The 19,296-nt window shown below is 37.3% G+C and overlaps 1 protein-coding gene across 1 annotated transcript; it reads left to right on the top strand.

The window, feature by feature from the left end:
- Positions 1–4,519: 4,519 nt before the first annotated feature.
- LOC5573424 (methyl farnesoate epoxidase) lies at positions 4,520–18,923 on the top strand. Its single transcript, XM_021842129.1, has 5 exons — positions 4,520–5,339; positions 7,788–8,271; positions 8,333–8,513; positions 18,072–18,627; positions 18,683–18,923. Exons 1-5 carry the CDS (start codon positions 5,255–5,257, stop codon positions 18,865–18,867), a joined length of 1,491 nt encoding a protein of 496 aa, XP_021697821.1. The 5' UTR covers positions 4,520–5,254; the 3' UTR covers positions 18,868–18,923.
- Positions 18,924–19,296: the final 373 nt, after the last annotated feature.

The raw sequence follows: 19,296 nt of genomic DNA, 5'->3' as shown, positions 1-19,296 counted from the left end.
GAAATGATTATAGATAGCATCTTCTATGGAAACAAGTATTGGTAAGCTATACAATGTATACACTATCGCAACAAGCGTTAGAAAAGGAATAATTGTCGGAGTAGTTAAAACTGAATTTTATCGCATGTTTTTAACATTCTTTTCAACTAAGGCGGGTTCAATTCTCTGATGATTGATGGTACAAGGAAGCCAATTTTAGCTTTGAAGCTGAAGAATCGACACGTTACAATGATAATGATATAAATCTTATGAAACACTTATATGTAACTTTGATTATCGATTCGAGAAAACTTTGATAGTTATTGGAGAGTTAATCGTTTTATTCCACAGTTTAAAATTTATTATTCTTATTATTTGGTATTTTAAATGAATTGCTTCTCAGGGTCAATCCGGGAGAAAATGTTTTCTAGTGGACTCACTTCTTAAGTTCTCGCGTTGAGTATCATACAGGCGTATCTGCAATGATCGATTTCTCTTCGTCGATTTTATGTTTTCATTATTAAAGGAAATCCAACCGATTTTCAAAATATTTGCTGATGCAGGACGATAAAGGATGATAAGAACTTTCTACTGAGTCAAAAATAGCAGTCGAAAACAGTTGAACGGCCAAGTAATTAGCTAAAGAGAAAATCGATGAAGAGAAATCGTTCATTGCAGTTACGCCCTTATGATACTGAACGCGAGAGTTGTTTGCACCAGTCGAACAACGAGTTGAAGATGACGGAAAGGGAAAATGTGGTCAAAAAAAAACATATGATATATTCTAATTCAGGTAAAGTTATGTAAAGTTATTTTATTTAATTATTTTTGTTTAATTCAACGGATATACACAAAAGTTACCACGATGTTCAGCTGCCGCTGATGATGCGACGTAGGCTGGGATTGGCGCAATGTCTGCCATCACTGAGCTTCGTCGCGCTCTTCGAGTTGCGCTCTACGGATAATAGGGGCGTAAGTCGCATGATCGATTTCTCTCCAACTCTTTCATAAAACGCTAGGCAGCTATGCAATCTCGCGTTATGAAAGCTGACAAACCAGGGTGGGTGTACGGCTGTCAACTACAAACAAAGCTCGCCTAACAATCATCTCTCGGGCGGGCCGTCCCAAACAGCATCATCTCTCACGCGGGCCGACCCAAACAGCACAGGTCGAAACACGGGCCATGTCAGACAGCAAATGCTGATGCATTTCAACATTCAAGCAGCGGGATGCCTAGCAGCGTTGTGAGCCAAAAAACATGAACGGTAGGCGAACCTCGTTGCGTATATCCCCTTGTGACAAACCCGCATCTTGTTACCTCTATTCACAGAAGATAGGATCGACGAAGAGAAATCGATCATGTGACTTACGCCCTTATTCTAACACACTCTATAATAATTGCTTGAGCTTGAGCTTGATTGGCCGCCCGTGGATGCTACTCCAGTATCGCCAGATCAGCTGCACTTACACAAGGAACCAACCGAATGACTGCTTGGGACTAACAAGCATCTTCAGTGTATAAGTGCTGGTGATCTTCTATTTTAGGCAACAATGGCACCTGCCACGTCAGAATGCAGACCAATGAGGGGAAGGGGGAGGAATTGATGATGCATTGAACTGGCTCCCACGTAGACCGTATATTCCACTGCATCTACGCTAGTTCATGCGGGAGTGTATGGATTGGGGGAAAGGCATGGCAGAGAGGTTTGCTTTTGTGGTTAGCAGACTGCCTATGTATCAGGCGTAAGAAAGGCGTGCGCGTGGAAGTAGGAAGCGTTAGGGAAACGGTTTCTTGTCCGTCTCTGGTTCTAGCGTTTGCTATGAACGAATAGTTTGAGTGTGATATATTTAGAATGGAAGATAGAAGCAAGTGAGAGATATACAACTACAAAGTATGAGGAAAGGGACGGGCCTGGGATTGAACCCATGACCTTCTGCATGTGAAGCAGAAGCGGTAGCCATCAGACCACCAACCCCGTCACACTCTATAATAATAATGATAATCTAAAAAACTCCCCACTAATTAATTAATAGTCTCTAAACTCCCTACTAATTTTCAAAACATTACGTTATATTAACAAACAGCCCCTATCACATAGTGCTACTCACAATCTTCCGATTGAATCAAGCATTTCAAATGACTGATACATCGACTTTCGACGTTTCTGTGACTTCTCGAACGTGATAGAGAAGTTCAATACCGTAAAACCTCATGTCAGGGACGAAAATACTCAATCTACCCTCGCCTATATTGACGCTTGCTGGAAAGTTTCTTCATTGATTTTTATTTGTTTGTATCCTCACCTTGACAACACAACAAAGATTGGCAAAGGCCTTGCTGCACAATTGTCAGTTTCCTTTAAACCTGCTGATACTCAAACGTTTTGTGATAATCGGAAACCAAAAATTATTTTCATTCGAACTATCTTGACTTTTTTACATTTCACTTCGGGAAGTTGTAATATTTGCACAAAGCACACTAAAGACGCGCCAATATAATCGATTTCGTGCTTCGGATCGTTCATTACTCGTATAGCAGCATATTTTTCAATTAAAACGAAGCTCATTGATAATCAATTTTCTAAAACTGACACTCTTCTGGTTCTGATAATTAAAACAACCAACGACATACGGGCATCGTTGTTTGTTTTCTTCATCTATTGTTGAGCCATCTTCATTGATACAATGATTTTGGTGGTGGTGCGGTTACTTTGATGGTTGCATAAAAGTCAGTGAATTGAGTACCCGAGCAGAAGAAAATAAATACTGAATAGCAAACTAAGGTATTCCATGCCAGATAATTTCCAATACTTACAACCTGAATGAGGGATCAATGAGTCCTGCATAACAGGTAAAATACTTAAAAAAATACTTTCTGCACATTTTACAAACACCAAGCTAATAATTAGATCAGGTATTGTAATACCAAAATAATACATGATGAATTTTCATATAAAAGTGAAATTTTTCAATAGTAGTTCAATACCTCCAGCAGACCTCAATAGCTATCGAAAACGAAAATGAAGTATTTTTAATTGTTTAAAACATTTTTTCCCAATACCATTATAATACCAAATCTCGCATAGCTTGTGACCTCGCCCTAAAAGCCATTGGTATCCAAGTGAGTAGCTCCTTGTTTCTAAGCAAATGAATGGACCAGGACGAAATCTATCACCACTGGGGGATAGAGGAGGAACTTCTCTTCATCGTAGCATTTTAAAATAACGTGTAAATCTTTTCGTTTGTTCGATAACAACAAGCTACACACTTGGTTGCCAATGGCTTTTAAGGCGAGATCTCAAGTTATGCGAGAAATGAGGTATTGACAACTGAACAATACCTAATTAAGGTATGATACCAAAATATGGTATGCCTAAGTTATCGCGAGTTATTTTCCCCCCTCGGGTATAGTGAGCATGATTTTGTACGTCCCTGCCTCATGTGTCCTTAACACCCCATGTTACGGTATTTGAAAGGTTAGATTACACCATGTCAGGGTCTAAATTGATGAGCTTATCAATATTTGTTAGATATCCAGCTGATAATTCATGGTTCATAAAAACAAATCATGATGAAAGTTTATTAAATATTTTTAGTTTCCCTCTCTGTTGACGAATTGGATCCTAAAATGTTAATGAAATCTAGTTTTTATTTAACAACACAAAAGAGCAACTACTTTAGCAATTTTCTCCGCTCAAATAACGGCTATATCATGTTTAAACTGTGATTTAGAAATTGGGTCCACAAATGAACCTTGACACTTTTGATCATGTTTGAAGTTCGCTTAGCCGACAAAATTACCACAGAGGTTTTAGTTTTAACACTGGGGTTGTTACTATCTGACATTTCGGAAGGGACACGGAAAACAAAATTCACCCAAAACTTGAGTTTAAGCCAAGGGGTGTGGCAATATCTAAAAAAAATCATAAAAATATTTTTTGGACTTAAACCAACGGAAAACATTAGAAAAATGAGTAAACATGTGTTTTTGACCTAAACTTAAGCGTTTGGCACTAAAATTGGGACAGGGCTTTAGGAACCTATTATAGTGTACACCTGGGAGGGAGGCACCGATACTACACACGAAATATAAGACAACGTTATTTTGAACTGCAAGATAACTCCAGTATGCCAACAACAATCAAGACAGGCTTCGAGAAAATCCAGAAAATCGGTAGTTTCCTTTTGTTGAGCACCTTCGATCTTTCCTGACAAACATGAAAAAAGGGCCACAGTTTTCTATGCACTAAATATTCATTTTCATTGGAAAAAGTAGAACGATGCGTTTTTCAATGCTTTATGTTCAATCAGATTAAATGGTGCTCACGTGACATTACTTGCATTATGTGCATGAATTGATTTTTATTCGATTTTTATCATTTTTGAAGAAATACGAAAATGTGTTTTAATCAGTTACGCGCTTTTTTCATGTTAGTCCAATGTTTGAGATCTGGGCTCGCAGTGACAGTTCGTGACAGCGAAATCTCGGCTCACTATGACGTACAGAAATGTTTGTATTGGTTTCTCCCTCCCAGGTGTACACATTCACAAGAATCAAAATATTCAGATACGACAATCTCTAAACAGATTTCAGAGGATCACGCCTTTGGAACAGACTTGCTGCAGACACCATCCTTCTTTCAAGCTGATCAAGATCTTTAATTTTGTTGTTGCTGAAACCCTCGAAATCATCCTACATAGAATTTGCGAAGTCGAAGTCCATTCAGGATTGCTGCTGCTTATGTATGATTGAAATACATACCAAAATTGTCTAGAAGTGAAACGTTTACTCCAAGTAATATTAGTGTCAAGCTTACAATTTACTATGCTGACATAATTTTCACACTCAAACTGACCAGTCATATTTTCCTAAAATAACAAGTAGATCGGAAATAGCCATTCTGAATCTGCAACTGATTCCAAACAAGAGATAGCACTTCTATTTTTGTTCTATTTCTCGAACGAGAATAGATCCAGACTTCAAGAACACTGGAAAGGCTACGAAAGAAAAGAGTTCGGTTTGAGAAATGCATTAGAACAACTTTGTGGCTGCTGCTGATGGTGATTAGCATAAGAAAAAGAACAGTTCAGATTTCACGATGACCCTTTCTGGCTCCCATCCCGAACGTTGTCAATGGGCCAACGGATTGGAGATGGGGGCCACTGTCCATATAATCGATTGATCGAGATGGTCTCGGCCCAGTCGGATGTGGCAACTTCTTTGGAAAGCAACGGTCAGCAGTGAAGAGTGGTGTGTCCAAAAAGTGTAGTGAAAATGTGGCAGAATTTAGTGGTACTCATAATATTTGTGATCTTGTTTTGTTTACGAGACATGCGCAAACCCGGCTACTTTCCACCAGGTATATTTAAATAATTGATAATCTTCTAAGGAATCTTGTAACTTAAGTTGTACACATTTGTCGCACAGTTCATTTTTTTTTTAGTTTCTTCATAAGTTTCATTCCAAACATTACATTTATTTATTACTAGTGGTCCCGGCAAACTTCGTCTTGCCATCAAGTAGGCTGTTGTAAACCGTCATGTCCATCCCCCATACAACATTACAGATTAGTTTTCTCTCGTTTTTCCGACTACTCCGAAGACATTCTTAAGTTTTTCCTTCACACGAACACGTCGGAACCCTTCACAAATTCAACTGTGAAAGATTCATGAAAATCCGTTGGCCCGTTATTGAGCCATTTCGTGACATACAAACACCATTCCATTTTTATTTATGTAGATAGATATTTTATTATATCTAGATGTTCTGTGTTATTAGACAAAACTATCATCCTAATTTGATAAGACAAATTTAAGATTTTATTACCATTTTGTGAATAACATATTTAATTTCATTTGCCGTAGCAGTTCTGATTTTTTACAGGTGAGTTGATTTCACCTGCTTATAAGAGAAAAAAAAACACGTTTTCAATTTACTAATTCCTAATTTAACCTAAATATATAACGAACTAATCGTGGCAATAGAAGATTGTTGATTTTTGCCTGAAATTATTAATTATTTTATTTGATATTTGTTCCAATGTTTCAGCATTGGATATTCTATGTAACTCATTGGTACTATACCAGGGAGGAAGCTTCAGAATCATTTTCAAAATTTTGTTTGAATTCTCGGCAGAGCTTTCTTCCTGGTATTTGTTTGAAGATCAAAAGCTTGTTCTTGAGACAAAGTATTGATTTTCTATTCATAAGGGGATAGGGACATTTTACACATTTGTTACATTTGGCTTGAATGCCCTCAATATGATTTATGAAAGTTAAATTCTTATCTAACATCAGCCCTAGATACTTAACTTCATCTGACCAATTTATTGAAACCCCTCTCATCGTGACAAAATGTCTACTTGAAGGTTTCAAACTATTATTATCAGTCAAACTATTATTATCAGTTGAGTTTTGCAAGCGTTAGAAGAAATATTCAATTTTTGCAATCTACTACGGATGACAAACGTCCTTTGACGGAGAGGCCTGTGTCATCCGCAAACAAGGATTTTTGACATCCCTGAGGGCACTCAGGTAAGTCAGATGTGAAAATATTGTATAACATTGGTCCCAAAGTGCTGCCTTGAGGAACACCAGCTCGTACAGGAAGTCTTTTAAACGATTCGTCTTTTGTACGATTTGATAGATAACTTTGAATTATTCTAACAATGTATGTTGGAAAATTAAGTTTTTTAATTTTACAATCAAGCCTTCATGCCAAACACTGTCGAATGCTTTTTCTATGTCTAGAAGAGCAAGACCAGTAGAATAGCCTTCAGATTTGTTGGAACGGATCAAATTTGTTACACGTAAAAGTTGATGAGTGGTCGAATGTCCATGGCGGAATCCGAACTGTTCATTGGCAAAAATAGAATATTTGTTGAAGTGGACCATCATTCTGTTCAAAATGATCTTTTCAAAAAATATACTGATGGAAGAAAGCAAACTGATTGGAAGATAGCTAGAAGCTTCTGCAGGATTTTTGTCTGATTTTAAAATTGGAACAACCTTAGCATTTTTCCATTTGTCAGGAAAATATGCTAATTAAAAACATTTGTTAAATATATCAACTAAGAATGTTAGGCTACTTTCTGGAAGTTTCTTGATGAGGATGTAGAAATTTCCGTCATCGCCAGGAGCTTTCATATTTTTGAATTTTTTTATAATAGTAGTTCTCACTTCTTCCAAATCAGTTTCCCATGAATTGTTTGAGCTTTTTCGCAATTAGTTAGTAATTATTTGTTTTCTTCTATCAATGCCGGTATTGGTCTCTGAGGTTTTTTTTTTCAAAATTTTAGATAATTTCCAAAAGGGCTTAGAGCCAAGGTCCAATTGAAAAATTTTATTTTCATAATTTTTGTTTCTTAATTGTTAAAAACGTTTCTTGATTTCTTTCTGCAAATCCTGCCATATCATTTTCATAGCAGGACCACACAGTTCATAAATTTTATAAGTACATTGAATTTGATCTAAGTTAACAATCATATAAAACACTCATCTTAGCAATAGAAGATTGCAATGATATTAATCTAAAACTATTAAATGATCTGAAATTTGAATTCATCAGCATAGGGCATTAACCTTCATTTATCAACATTCAATAAAAGTTTGGCTTCTTTTTCTGCTATATCCATATTCTAAATAATTCGTAACAATCCACAACGAATACCGTTACGCATTATATGGGTGCATCGAAAAAGAACTTGTATAATTTATTCATTGAGATAGGTCATTCTGGCTGCCATCTCCCACTCCCCCCTCGAAAATAATGCATATCATTATCATACTTCTGTCACGTTTCATTGTAGGGCCCAACTGGTTCCCGCTTATCGGCAGCGGATTCGAAGTGCTGAGACTGGTGAAGCACTTCAAATTCTATCATCTTATGTGGGCCGAATTGATGCGCCGCTACGGACCAATCGTGGGCCTTCGTCTAGGTCGGGATAGAGTCGTAATTGTGTCCGGGCTGGACGCCATCCGAGAGGTGTACTCCAAAGATCAGTTCGATGGTCGTCCGGACGGGTTCTTCTTTCGGATTCGTTCCTTCGATAAGCGGCTCGGAGTGGTGTTCACCGATGGAGCCCATTGGGACATTCAAAGGCGATTCTCGGTGAGAACGCTGAAAGCGCTTGGCATGGGCCGGACCGGGATGGTGAACAGCTTAGAAAGGGAAGCCGAAGAGATGATCCATCATTTGAGGAAACTCTCGAGAACGCAGAAAGTGATTAGTATGCACAATGCGTTCGATGTTTCGGTGCTGAATTCCATATGGACGTTGATCGCTGGAAAGAGGTGAAAAGTTCATTGACCATCATAGTGGATTATGCTTGCTGATACTCGCATTCTGTTTCAGGTTCGATCTGGACGATAAAAAGCTCGAATGGATTATGGAGACGATTCACAAGAGCTTTCGGGTCATTGACATGTCTGGAGGAGTTCTCAATCAGTTTCCACCCATTCGGTATGTGCTGCCGGATAAGTCTGGATTTGCACCGCTGCTCAACTTATTGCGCCCTCTTTGGACATTTTTGCAAGTAAGACAAACACGTTTATCGAAGTTTATGTTCTACGACATTGCCTGGTAAACCATTACCCCAAAATGCAATTTACCAGGAAAACATTTACTGGAATATCATTACCAGGAAGAACAATTCATCGGGAATTTATTTTTTCAGCAATGTTGACTAAAAATTACTTGGAATAATCAGGGGCCCAGATAGCCGTAGCGGTAAACGCGCAGCTTTTCAGCAAGACCAAGCTGAGGGTCGTGGGTTTGAATCCCACCAGTCGAGGATCTTTTCGGGTTGGAAATTTTCTCGACTTCCCAGGGCATAGAGTATCTTCGTACCTGCCACACGATATACGCATGCAAAAAATGGTCATTGGCATAGTAAGCTCTCAGTTAATAACTGTGGAAGTGCTCATAAGAACACTATGCTGAGAAGCAGGCTCTGTCCCAGTTGGGACGTAACGCCAGAAAAGAAGAAGAAGAAGAATCACCGAGGATAATGGACATGGGAGGTTTTTCCTTAGAAAAATATAAGCATCGAAGACGAGTCAAAAATTTCCTCAAATTTTATCATATCGATATGCAACGTCTTCAAATATTTGCATTTCATAGATGATTCACCTTTTTGTTTAATTAGCCGTTATTTCAACATTGCAGATTGTCATTGCTAAACTAAAATTTTCCCAAATAATTGCTATACACTTTAACCTTTTTTTTCTGTTTCTGTTCGGGATGAACCACTGCGACCAGTTTTCTTTGATCTTTTGTGGTATACCCGTGTTCTTTGTTTAGTGCATGTCGTTTTACTCCATTACTCTTGAGAAATAATGAAGTACCGTTTTGATTCATATAACGGACAGCTTCAAATTCCGGACACTTTCGTTTGTATGGGAAACATTTCACACGAAATGTTTCAATTTTCGTCGTCCAAAAGTTCTCATTTTCGAGGCTCGTTTTATTAGGTTTTTTCCATAAATATCATAGCAAACTAATAATGCCCAACTACCTTAGACGTCTCTTAAGTGGTTGAACGATTTCAATTGATGATTTGACTGTTCCATTAATGATTATCATGAGGTGTCCGTAATTCGAATCAAAGCGTCCGGAATATGAGGCAAAAATAAGGGAGCGTCCGGAATAAGAATCATGAAAATGCCACACGTTTTGATTTATTTAAAATTATTCAAGTTGCGGACGCGTATTCTTTACCCACCATCCGAAAGTTAAGGGCTTCTGACGCTCGATAACGCTAAAAAATCATACAGAATGATTTATTTTGCATGGTCCAAGCTGGGTTATACTTCACTGAGGCCTTAAGTGTCCGTAATATGAATCAAAACGGTAGTCGTTTTTTATACAAATATCATTCTTTACCATTTTGCATAGAGCCTCTTTAGAAAAAGATACCGCTATTTATACCTTTTGGAGAAAACAGTTTGTCACCATTAAACTCTCAAAAGCGCGCCCCTTAATCAGGTTCGGCCACTAAGCTGGTTGAATGATACTGATTTTGACCATGCATCGGTACTCTAGCGTATCAAATTATTGCTTCTACTTATAAGATTCAAAGTCGTTTTTTGAAACTGGGAACAGGTTTCATCGCATGAGACATTTAGATTCCTTGAAACAGAAAGCTTATTTTAGAATTTAAGAGTTTTGCTACTCCACCGATTCGAAATCGTTTCCCTCCTAGATATCGAATGATAAACTCTTGAACTCGGAAAGAAATTGTCCCATGAGTTGAAACCAACCTCAGTTGCCATTTTTCCACTTCGACCTCCTCATCATCTAGGACAAATAGGTGGGTCTTAGTGGCTTGTTACTCTCTTATATTCTTCCGACCGTAACTTATAAGTATTCACAAGAACAGATACAACAAGAGTACAATATGATAGATCTTACCCCGTAACGCACCTCGAAAAGGTGATCTACCCGCGTTACGGGCACTTTAACCTTAGTACGGACCTTGAGTCTTTTTCGACCCATTTAAAAATTCAACTCCATGCAACATTTGATTGAACTAACCCAGCAATTTGATTTTTTTTTTGTGGGAAATATCATTTTTGCGGAAACAAAACATTCAATAGACCCCTAGGGAGGCTACCATAAAAAAAGTTACAAATTGTGATTAAGGGTCGTTTTCGACCCGAAAATTCAAGAAGCTCACAAAAACCGGTGTGTTGACCAATTTTAATTCTGTTGGGCTTAAATGAAAGGCACACATGTCTTGTTTCAGGAGATCCGGATGTGGTCAAACAATCTGATCCGGGCAACCTATATTATGGGACCACTAAGTTTCAATACCAAACTAGGCATACAATGGTTCAATCTTCATGATTTTTAATGCCTGTGACCAGAGCTGTTAAATGTCATGAAAATCACGCGACTTTGACAATTGAATATTGCTAATATCATCCTTCCCTGTGGAAAAAGTCACCGAAAATGTTTTTCCCGGTGACTTTTTCCGAATAACTATCGGTTGGCAATATTTGCCGATGCGATATTTCGCTTGGAAGAGTGCTAAAGCCGTTTTAAATTTTCAAAAATTTTGACATTTAACAGCACTGCCTCTGTGACTCTTCTTGTTCAGTTATAGATGAATGGCCACTGTGGTTCTTTTTGACCAAAACTAAGCATGCAACGGTTAAATTTTATTGATTTTGAATTCCTGCCACTCTGCTTGTTCTTCGGCAAACAGTTTAATGAAAAGTGAAGTGAAAATAGTTTTTTTTTTCAATTGCTTCTTATTTCAATGATGAACGGATCTGCTGCTTCTCATCTAGCAAATTCTGAGTTGGGTCAGCGAGTTTGTTTTTCTTCATTTACGCGTTTTGCTTGGTAGTGTTCCGTGATAGCGATCGAGGCCGACGGTGACCTCGAAGACGTGAGCAAATTATTTTTCGATTTTTGGATAGTGTTTCGCGATGGCAGCCTAAGCCAAGTATTCGTTTTAACGGCTCTGAATCTTGAATTATATTTTGAAACATTTAGAGATACCAAAACAATAAACTGCGAATTCTGCTATCCAGCGAAGTTGACATGAAGAGTTTGGAAAGTTCTTTCCTAAATACTCCAAAAATGTGTGTGTGTTTTTCATCCACAGCAGGAAAAGATTATTTTTTTTATCTAAAATTATTGTATTTTGGGAGGGTTTTCATCTCTTTCCAGAGAGCAAGGAAAGGCGCTGAGCCAAGGCTCTTGAGACAGGGCACAAGGGAGAAAAACCTGTGTCCCATCCCACGATAAGGAGAAGCATGAAGTTTGCATTACCACCCTTAGAAACGCCACTTCCAAAGATTTTATCTAGGGTGATGTGCTAGCATCCATCGTATTAAGCATTGATCAGTGAGAACTGCAATTTTCTCAGTATTGCAGTGAATGATGCTGACACAAACCGATGCCAAACAATTCTTTCTCAAAACGGCTTTAGCATTGTACAATAACATTTTGATAAATCTTGATCTCTTTTTGGAAATAATGCAAAGAAAATGCATCTTACCGTATTCCCAGTCCGTCGTATCATTTTCAACTCCGTCGCAGTCAGTTTCCAGATTCGTCTCACAACTTACGGCTCACTGTGTGTATTGAATGGTTAAAACACAACATATCAACGCTATAATAAAATGTTTTACTAGAATATATAGATCTACTGGCATCTCCCTCCATTCCTTCAGCATGATGGAATATACTAATTTCCTTTAAAATTCATTGTTCGTTATCAAAATTCAGCCCAAACATATAAACACAATTCCTTTTGACCGTACAATTATGGCATTTGCTCACAGTACAGCGAAAACAACACAATCAAAGAAACCGTATTTTACATCGAGCGTCGCGCACACATTGATGCGCACAAGCTTCTTTTTTTCTCAGTACGACGGATTGAACTTTGTTTACATTCTCAATTATACGCGGCGGTTGAGGAAATTTCGTAAAATTTGGTGATTTATTGAAGTTTTACGGTGTGTGATTGGAATGAAATCCTTCAGTGAAGAAGTACGAAGGTTTTCCATAGTGAAAATAAGTGCCCGGCGAAGTAAGTCACCCACGGGGGCGGGAAGAAACTTGTGTTGGAAAGTGGTGTGGCTCAGTCGATCGCTAAGCATTTCTCTCAAATCGTGTTCGTCCATGCGATTTCGGTGAAAAAGTGCAAAGTGGATAATTGAACTGAAGTTATTTACCGAAATACAGTAGTTTTATTGCATTTTTGGTGTACAAGTGTACAAACCATATCAGTTTTCACAAAATTACACTTGGATAATGAATCTATGTTGCAGGTAAGTTTGAATATCCGCCGTAGTAGAACATTTAAAGTTTGATACGACAAATAGTAGCGCTTACGACGAAGAAGAACAAAACCCTATCACCCTGAAATGAAAAGGTTGTCCTCGTTGCCCGGAATCGTCAACACACTGATTTTTGCGAGCTGTTTGAATTTTCGGGTCGAAAACGACCCTAAGCCACAATGTGTAACTTTTTGTTTGGAACTAAGGAAGGTTAACCTCAATTTGCGAAGTTTTTTTTCCATGAAAATTCAATTTACTTAACTTTTTTTACTAAATTCGTAAATTGAGTTGAGATGATTATATGGGAAATTATGTATTGGAATCCTAAATTTCGTGAATATAAATTGATTTGGTTTCAACTTATACTTTGTAGTTCAGTTCAGACGTGTTTAACCTATGAAATATTATAATATGTTATTAGTCATACCTACCATAAACTTCAGAATACTCCTGAACAGGCCTGCCCAACGTGCGGCTCGCATATAATATAGGCATAATCGCATAACTGTCCCAAGCGCCAATTTAATTATTTTCCCAGAAAAGCCTTGCAATTTGTACTTTTATTGCTCATAATGATGTAAGAAGTTGTTTGCAAATATGTCTCTTCTCACTCTTAGCTGCAAAAGTGACTTATAAGCCCCCAATTAAAAAAAGATTTTTTTTTTCAATTTTTCAGTTTTTTATATAAAATTTAAATAACATCTTGGAAACCACATTTAAGATATGTTATTTTAAGCATAAACTTGCTCTGGTGTAATGTCTGATTGAGCCGAGACCACATAGCGTAGCAAGATTTTCGGATTTTTCATCACAAACAACTCATTTTCATACTTGTGCTGGTTAAGGAGTATACCTTAAAAATAGTCAAAAATCTCGAAGAGTTACAGTGAGTTGCAGCTGTATCTTTCAGACCTCTTAGAGGATACTCTAAGAAACATGTCTGTGCATGATTTGGGGTGGAACTGGGTGGAAATTTTTTTGAATCGATAATCAAAGTTATATATTAGTATATTTCATAAGTTTGATTTCTTAGCCAACTCAACGTGCCGATTTCTCATATTCAAAGTTAAACTTGGTATTCACATTTATCACATCAAATATACTTTACCAATCTTTAGCCATGTTCTCTTTTAGATTTTGATTGAATATTTTGGTTTCAACACTCTCCGTGCTAGTTGAAGGAATTGCTGAAAATATGCGATAAAATCTAGTTTTTTTGCTACTCCGACAACTGTCACTTTCGACGTGTGTTGTGATAGTTTTAGTGCTTTGTATAGCTTATAAATACATGATTCAATAACGGATGCTATCTATAAACACTTGTGGATACTTATTATCACCGGATAAAATAATTTGAAATTTGATTTTTGTCTATGGAGCAACGCACTGTGCGCCGCTTCATTTTGTGCGGCCCACGAAGAGCTTCAACATTCTTCTTATATCTGGCCCTCTTACTGCTCTAGAAGCTCTGTTTGAACATTCCAAGGCTGATTATTAAAAATTTAGATACTTAAATTGTTTTGAGATATTTTATTTTGTAGATTCTCTGCAAGTCTTTTATCCATGCAATTTCGCTTTATTTCATAAATGGTTGAAAATGTTACATTTTAAAAAAGTACCAAATTTTATGTGAATTAAAAATGTAAGAGGAAGCTCGCCAATAACATTCTACACATGGACATATGGACATATGAACATAAGGACAAAACTGAATTCAAGTTCGAAAAAATGTTGTCGACAAAAAGATTATGGCCAAACGCTATGTTATTGAATTTCAAGGTGGATTAAAAAACTTGAGCGTTATAACCAATATCAGGCATATTCAGAGGAAGATTAATAGCTTTTGAAGTTTAATACAGAATTCTCACATCAATTTTCTCGGACAACTTAGGCAGAATTTTCACATAGCAATTTTGTCACAGAATCCTTTTAGAAGTTCATGGAATGATGGCAAAATGACTATCACCGAATGTTGGATATTAGTATGCAAAATTGTCTTGAGCTGTTCTTAGTGAATTTCTTACAGAAATCTGAGTAGGACAGAATTCTCCAGATTCTAGCTCAGGATTTCATAAAGTGTTGTTTTGCGGAATATTAAGGACAATTTTCACAGAATCATACACTGGATTATCGTAAAATCCAGGGTTTCAATCTTATAATATAATTTTCATTTTTTTTAAATTTAATCAGGTTTTTCAAACAATACTAGATGAGATTCTAACAGAATCATACGAAAATTTCTGATAGAATTCAGAGAACGATTTAATAAAATCCTGCACAACGATCTCACCGAACTGGACGGAATTTTTAAAGCAGGATATCACTTTTCTCACATAATTATCGAGATTATCACATGAGCAAATATCTATTCAAATTCCTCCAAATGAGATTTTTATATTTTTTTTTCCTCTTACCCAAAGTTATTGAAATCGCTGCATCAAAAAAAGTTTGGCCAACCGTACAATATTGTTTCTGATATTTGGCCCGCGGTACAAAAAGGTTGGGCAGGCCTGCTCTAGAACATAGTTCCCAGTGTCATGTCTACCTATCTCAAGTGATATTCTTCATGACTCTGGTACCTTTTACTTGTTCGTACCTACGGGATTTCTGAGCTAAAAATACTGGCTACCATAAGCGCAGAAGAGGAGACATCCCGAACTGTGGGCATATTATTTTATTCTTTATTTACAGGATACAAAACCCAGATCTGCAACTTTTTGAAATCCTTTCATATGTTAAGTCGTTCAGTAGAGTGAATTGTACTTAACTACTTATACTTATTCTCAGAATCTAAAACTTTTAAAAAATCACAGCATCAACAGTGCTCTTCGAAGTTGGCGTAAATTACTCCAAGCATATCGTCCCCTTAATGATACAACTAGATAACTCGAAATTAAGATTTTTAGAGTTCAATTTGTCGAAACATAAATCCTAATTAAATCTGCCAGATATTCTCACAGATCATAAGCGTGTGATTCAAAGATTACTTTTCAATCATATTATCTGTGACTAAGCATCATCTCGTGAAACCGTGCAATTTTCAACGTTGAATTGTTAGAAATTTGAATTTTCGAGTTGTCTAGTTGTAGCATCAAGGGGACGAAGTTCTAAAATTTCCTAAATCAACTCATTTTCTAGTTCCGTTCATTTTGCTCAAAATCTTGAGAGAAAATGGAACTCAATCCATCAAATCATAGCAATCTTTATGAATTCGCTCAAAATATTTTAGTTAAACGGTAAATAGAGAAAAAACAATGAGGTTTCTCGGATTCAAGAGCACAAATCTGCAGGACAGGATATTTCCTGTTTTTTATCAGGTTGTTACTAGAATCAGTACATATGAAGAAAATGCCGCAAAGTGCTCTTATACTGATATTTTTCCTTTTACTGTCTATTTCAATTTCGATTTTTCTATTTCAAATTTCAAAGTTTAAAGTTGGAAAAGTTCAAGCGTTTTTTTTTTCAGGATTTGCGTCAGGAGCTTAGTTACAAATATGTACAGATTGTTTTTTTCAGATTTTACTAAGGAAATTCTCCAGATACTCTGAAGATCATAACATTCCTCTATCAAATTTCTTTGGGAGTTCCAGAAAATGCTTTTAAGCTAATCCTCCGAGCTTTTCTAGAGGCATGACAAATTGAAGGAGAACATTAGAAAAATAATTATTAGTACGCTATTCAATCTCAGAATACATTCTATCAGCAATATCTTGATGAATTCTTCGGGGAATAAAATCATATCGGAATCCTAAAATATTAGCTAAAATAAATAACCTGCAACGAATCATCGTGAAAAAAGGAACTGTAATGGCCCCACCCAGGGCAATATCTTGTTATAGGTTAGTAGGTTCTCTCAACTATTTATATCAGAAACATCCGTATTTTGTGCGGAAATATCTCCTGGTGGACGACCACATTTTGGTATTTGATCATGCCGTTTATTTTTCTTCATTAATCTAGAATAGAAAACAGTTAGCATTAGCATTAAGCAACTCGCACAAATTCGTAGGTGGTACTGTCCTAAACTGTTGTATGAGGGTTGCCTCCTCCCCGTCCGTTACCAAAGTCAAAGATTTGGGACTAACTTTTGACTCTTAGACAAGATTGACGCATTCTCCAACAGTTGAGAGCTTTCCTGGCCACGTCCTTACAAATGCTGAGGAATGGGAAGGGTTGGTTAATTGAACACCTACTTAAGAAAGTTGCAGAGAACTCTACGACCTCTCATAGGTGTTACGGGATATTGAAGAATGATAATGGGATGGGAAAGGCCATAGGATACGTTTGGCAGACGTTTTAACACCTATGAATAATATTTTGGCATTGGTTCATATTGGAACAAACTCATCGAATTCAGCATTTGAATCCTGTCTGCAATCCAACGTTCAATCGACGTACGCTCGGGGTGGTGTGAACGATTCTGATGGCTTGAGTCGCCCTAGCAAACCATTGTACAGCAAAACGCGTGAATGGTAAAGTTGAATGCGAAAAAACCAAAATTAGTGCTTCGACTTTTGAAATGCCCAGCAAAACATGTAAACCGTACATTCACTCCGGCGGCGAAACCAAAACAAAACTGCGTGCTTGGGCTTCCGAATAGCACTCTTATTTAGAATAGAAAACAGTTAAAACGAAATAGAAAACAAGGAAAAATTACAATTTTTGTATATAGTAACAATGAAGAAAATTTCTGACGTTCCTCGTGTACATTTTTTCTATACTCAAAAGTAAAAAGCTGGATAACGATAGTTGTAAGCCTCCCAAGAATTTCCGGAAAGCTAGGCCATAAGATATACAAGATCTACAAGCACTATAGCTTATTGTTCGATAAGTAGTACACGTCCAGTAGAGTCTTGTTACTTAGCTGGATGAATGGTTGAGTTTAACGGGCGCTCTTCATCAAATAACTTCCTGGAACATAGGTCATGGTACTTAACGATGATGAATAAACCTAAGTTTACTCATGTGGAATCATATGCCAGAATTCCAAGGAAATTTTGGAAACCCAAATTTTTAAACATTTAAGTCTGAGTAGGTAACGGTATAATTTATTGGAATAATAAAAAATGCATTTCGTACATGCAGACTCTGGAAACCAAAACCTTTTTTAATGAACTAAACTCTCTCGTTATACGAACTGATTCAATTTACGATCCCCCGATCTTGTACGTAAATTGAGATTAAAGTGTAATGGTACATTCCGTTAAAAGATTTTTTTTGGTAATGCATTTCGGGTAATTGCATTTCGGGTAATGGTATAGAACCGAAGTTACATTACATTATGTTTTCATTCACAGGGCACAATAAAATCCATCAGATCGAAACTCGACCAGCCAGATAATCCAGACTGTTTCATTGCGTCCTACTTGCGAGAGCTGAATATCGCCGAAAGACACTCTTCGTTCACGAATGAACAACTCCTCTGCCTGTGTTTGGATCTGTTCCAAGCAGGATCGGAAACAACTAGTAACACTTTGGGCTACGGAATTGCCCACATGTTGCACCACCCGGAAATAGTCCAGAAAATACATAACGAACTGGACAGCGTCATAGGTCGTTATCGATTACCGCTGCTTGCAGATCGACCCTATCTTCCCTACACCGAAGCAGTCCTGTGTGAGATTCAACGGATTTCCAACATTGCTCCCCTGGCTATTGCCCATCGAACTGTAGCTCCCGTGCAGCTTGGCACTTATGTAATTCCGAAGAATACCATTACGTTGATTTCTCTCTACTCGCTACACATGGATAAGGCTTATTGGGGAGATCCGGAAGTTTTCCGTCCGGAGCGATTCCTCAACGAAACGGGGGATAAATTGATCGCTCATGAATACTTTGTTCCGTTCGGATCTGGTAAGTGATTGGCTGTTTCGGTGCGAACTAAGGTTAACTCACTAATTTGTTGCAGGTAAACGAAGATGCCTTGGTGAATCGCTTGCGAAATCAAGCTTGTTCTTATTTTTCACTGCTTTTATGCATGCCTTCTTAGTTGAACCTGCCGAGCCTGGAAAATTGCCCGAATTGGATGGAATTGATGGCATTACTTTATCGCCATGCCCTTATTTTGTCCAGCTAAAGGAACGTTTAATTTAAGATTAGTGCTTTATGTCTTATTTAACAATTAATTAATAAAGCTGCAACACTCCACATGCAATAGTTTTTGTTCTACCATGGGCTTCGGAGAGCAGAACAACCAAATTCAAGAAGAAATCAGAAGTTCTTAGAGATTGCGTTGCGTTGCGCAGTAACGGATTGTTTCGGTGACTGCATACTGAAAGCTTTACCACTCTTATTCCAGTCACTCCCACACTCAATCCGCATGTCATTTGGATAGATAAAACTGTTTACCCTTGCATTAACCGTTTGTGCATCAAAAATGTCTTAATTTAGACAGAAATTAATTACAATAGCAAAAATGGTCAAAACTCTCAGTTAATGACTGTGGAAGTGCTCATAAGAACACTAATGGGCTTTCGATTCGATCTTTACGCCCACAATAAAAAGAATTGCTAAATTAGTTTA

This window comes from Aedes aegypti, chromosome 2 (genome assembly GCF_002204515.2).
Source record: "Aedes aegypti strain LVP_AGWG chromosome 2, AaegL5.0 Primary Assembly, whole genome shotgun sequence".
Lineage (NCBI taxonomy): Eukaryota > Metazoa > Arthropoda > Insecta > Diptera > Culicidae > Aedes > Aedes aegypti.
This window is presented reverse-complemented; position numbering and strand designations above follow the sequence as displayed.

What these genes read in the sequence shown, in the direction of transcription:
- LOC5573424 (XM_021842129.1), top strand. Translation starts at nt 5,255, where the DNA reads ATGTGGCAGAATTTAGTGGTACTCATAATATTTGTGATCTTGTTTTGT. An exon ending in ACCCGGCTACTTTCCACCAG is followed by an intron (nt 5,340 to 7,787) that starts GTATATTTAAAT and finishes GTTTCATTGTAG; the next exon opens with GGCCCAACTGGTTCCCGCTT. An exon ending in CTCTTTGGACATTTTTGCAA is followed by an intron (nt 8,514 to 18,071) that starts GTAAGACAAACA and finishes TTTCATTCACAG; the next exon opens with GGCACAATAAAATCCATCAG.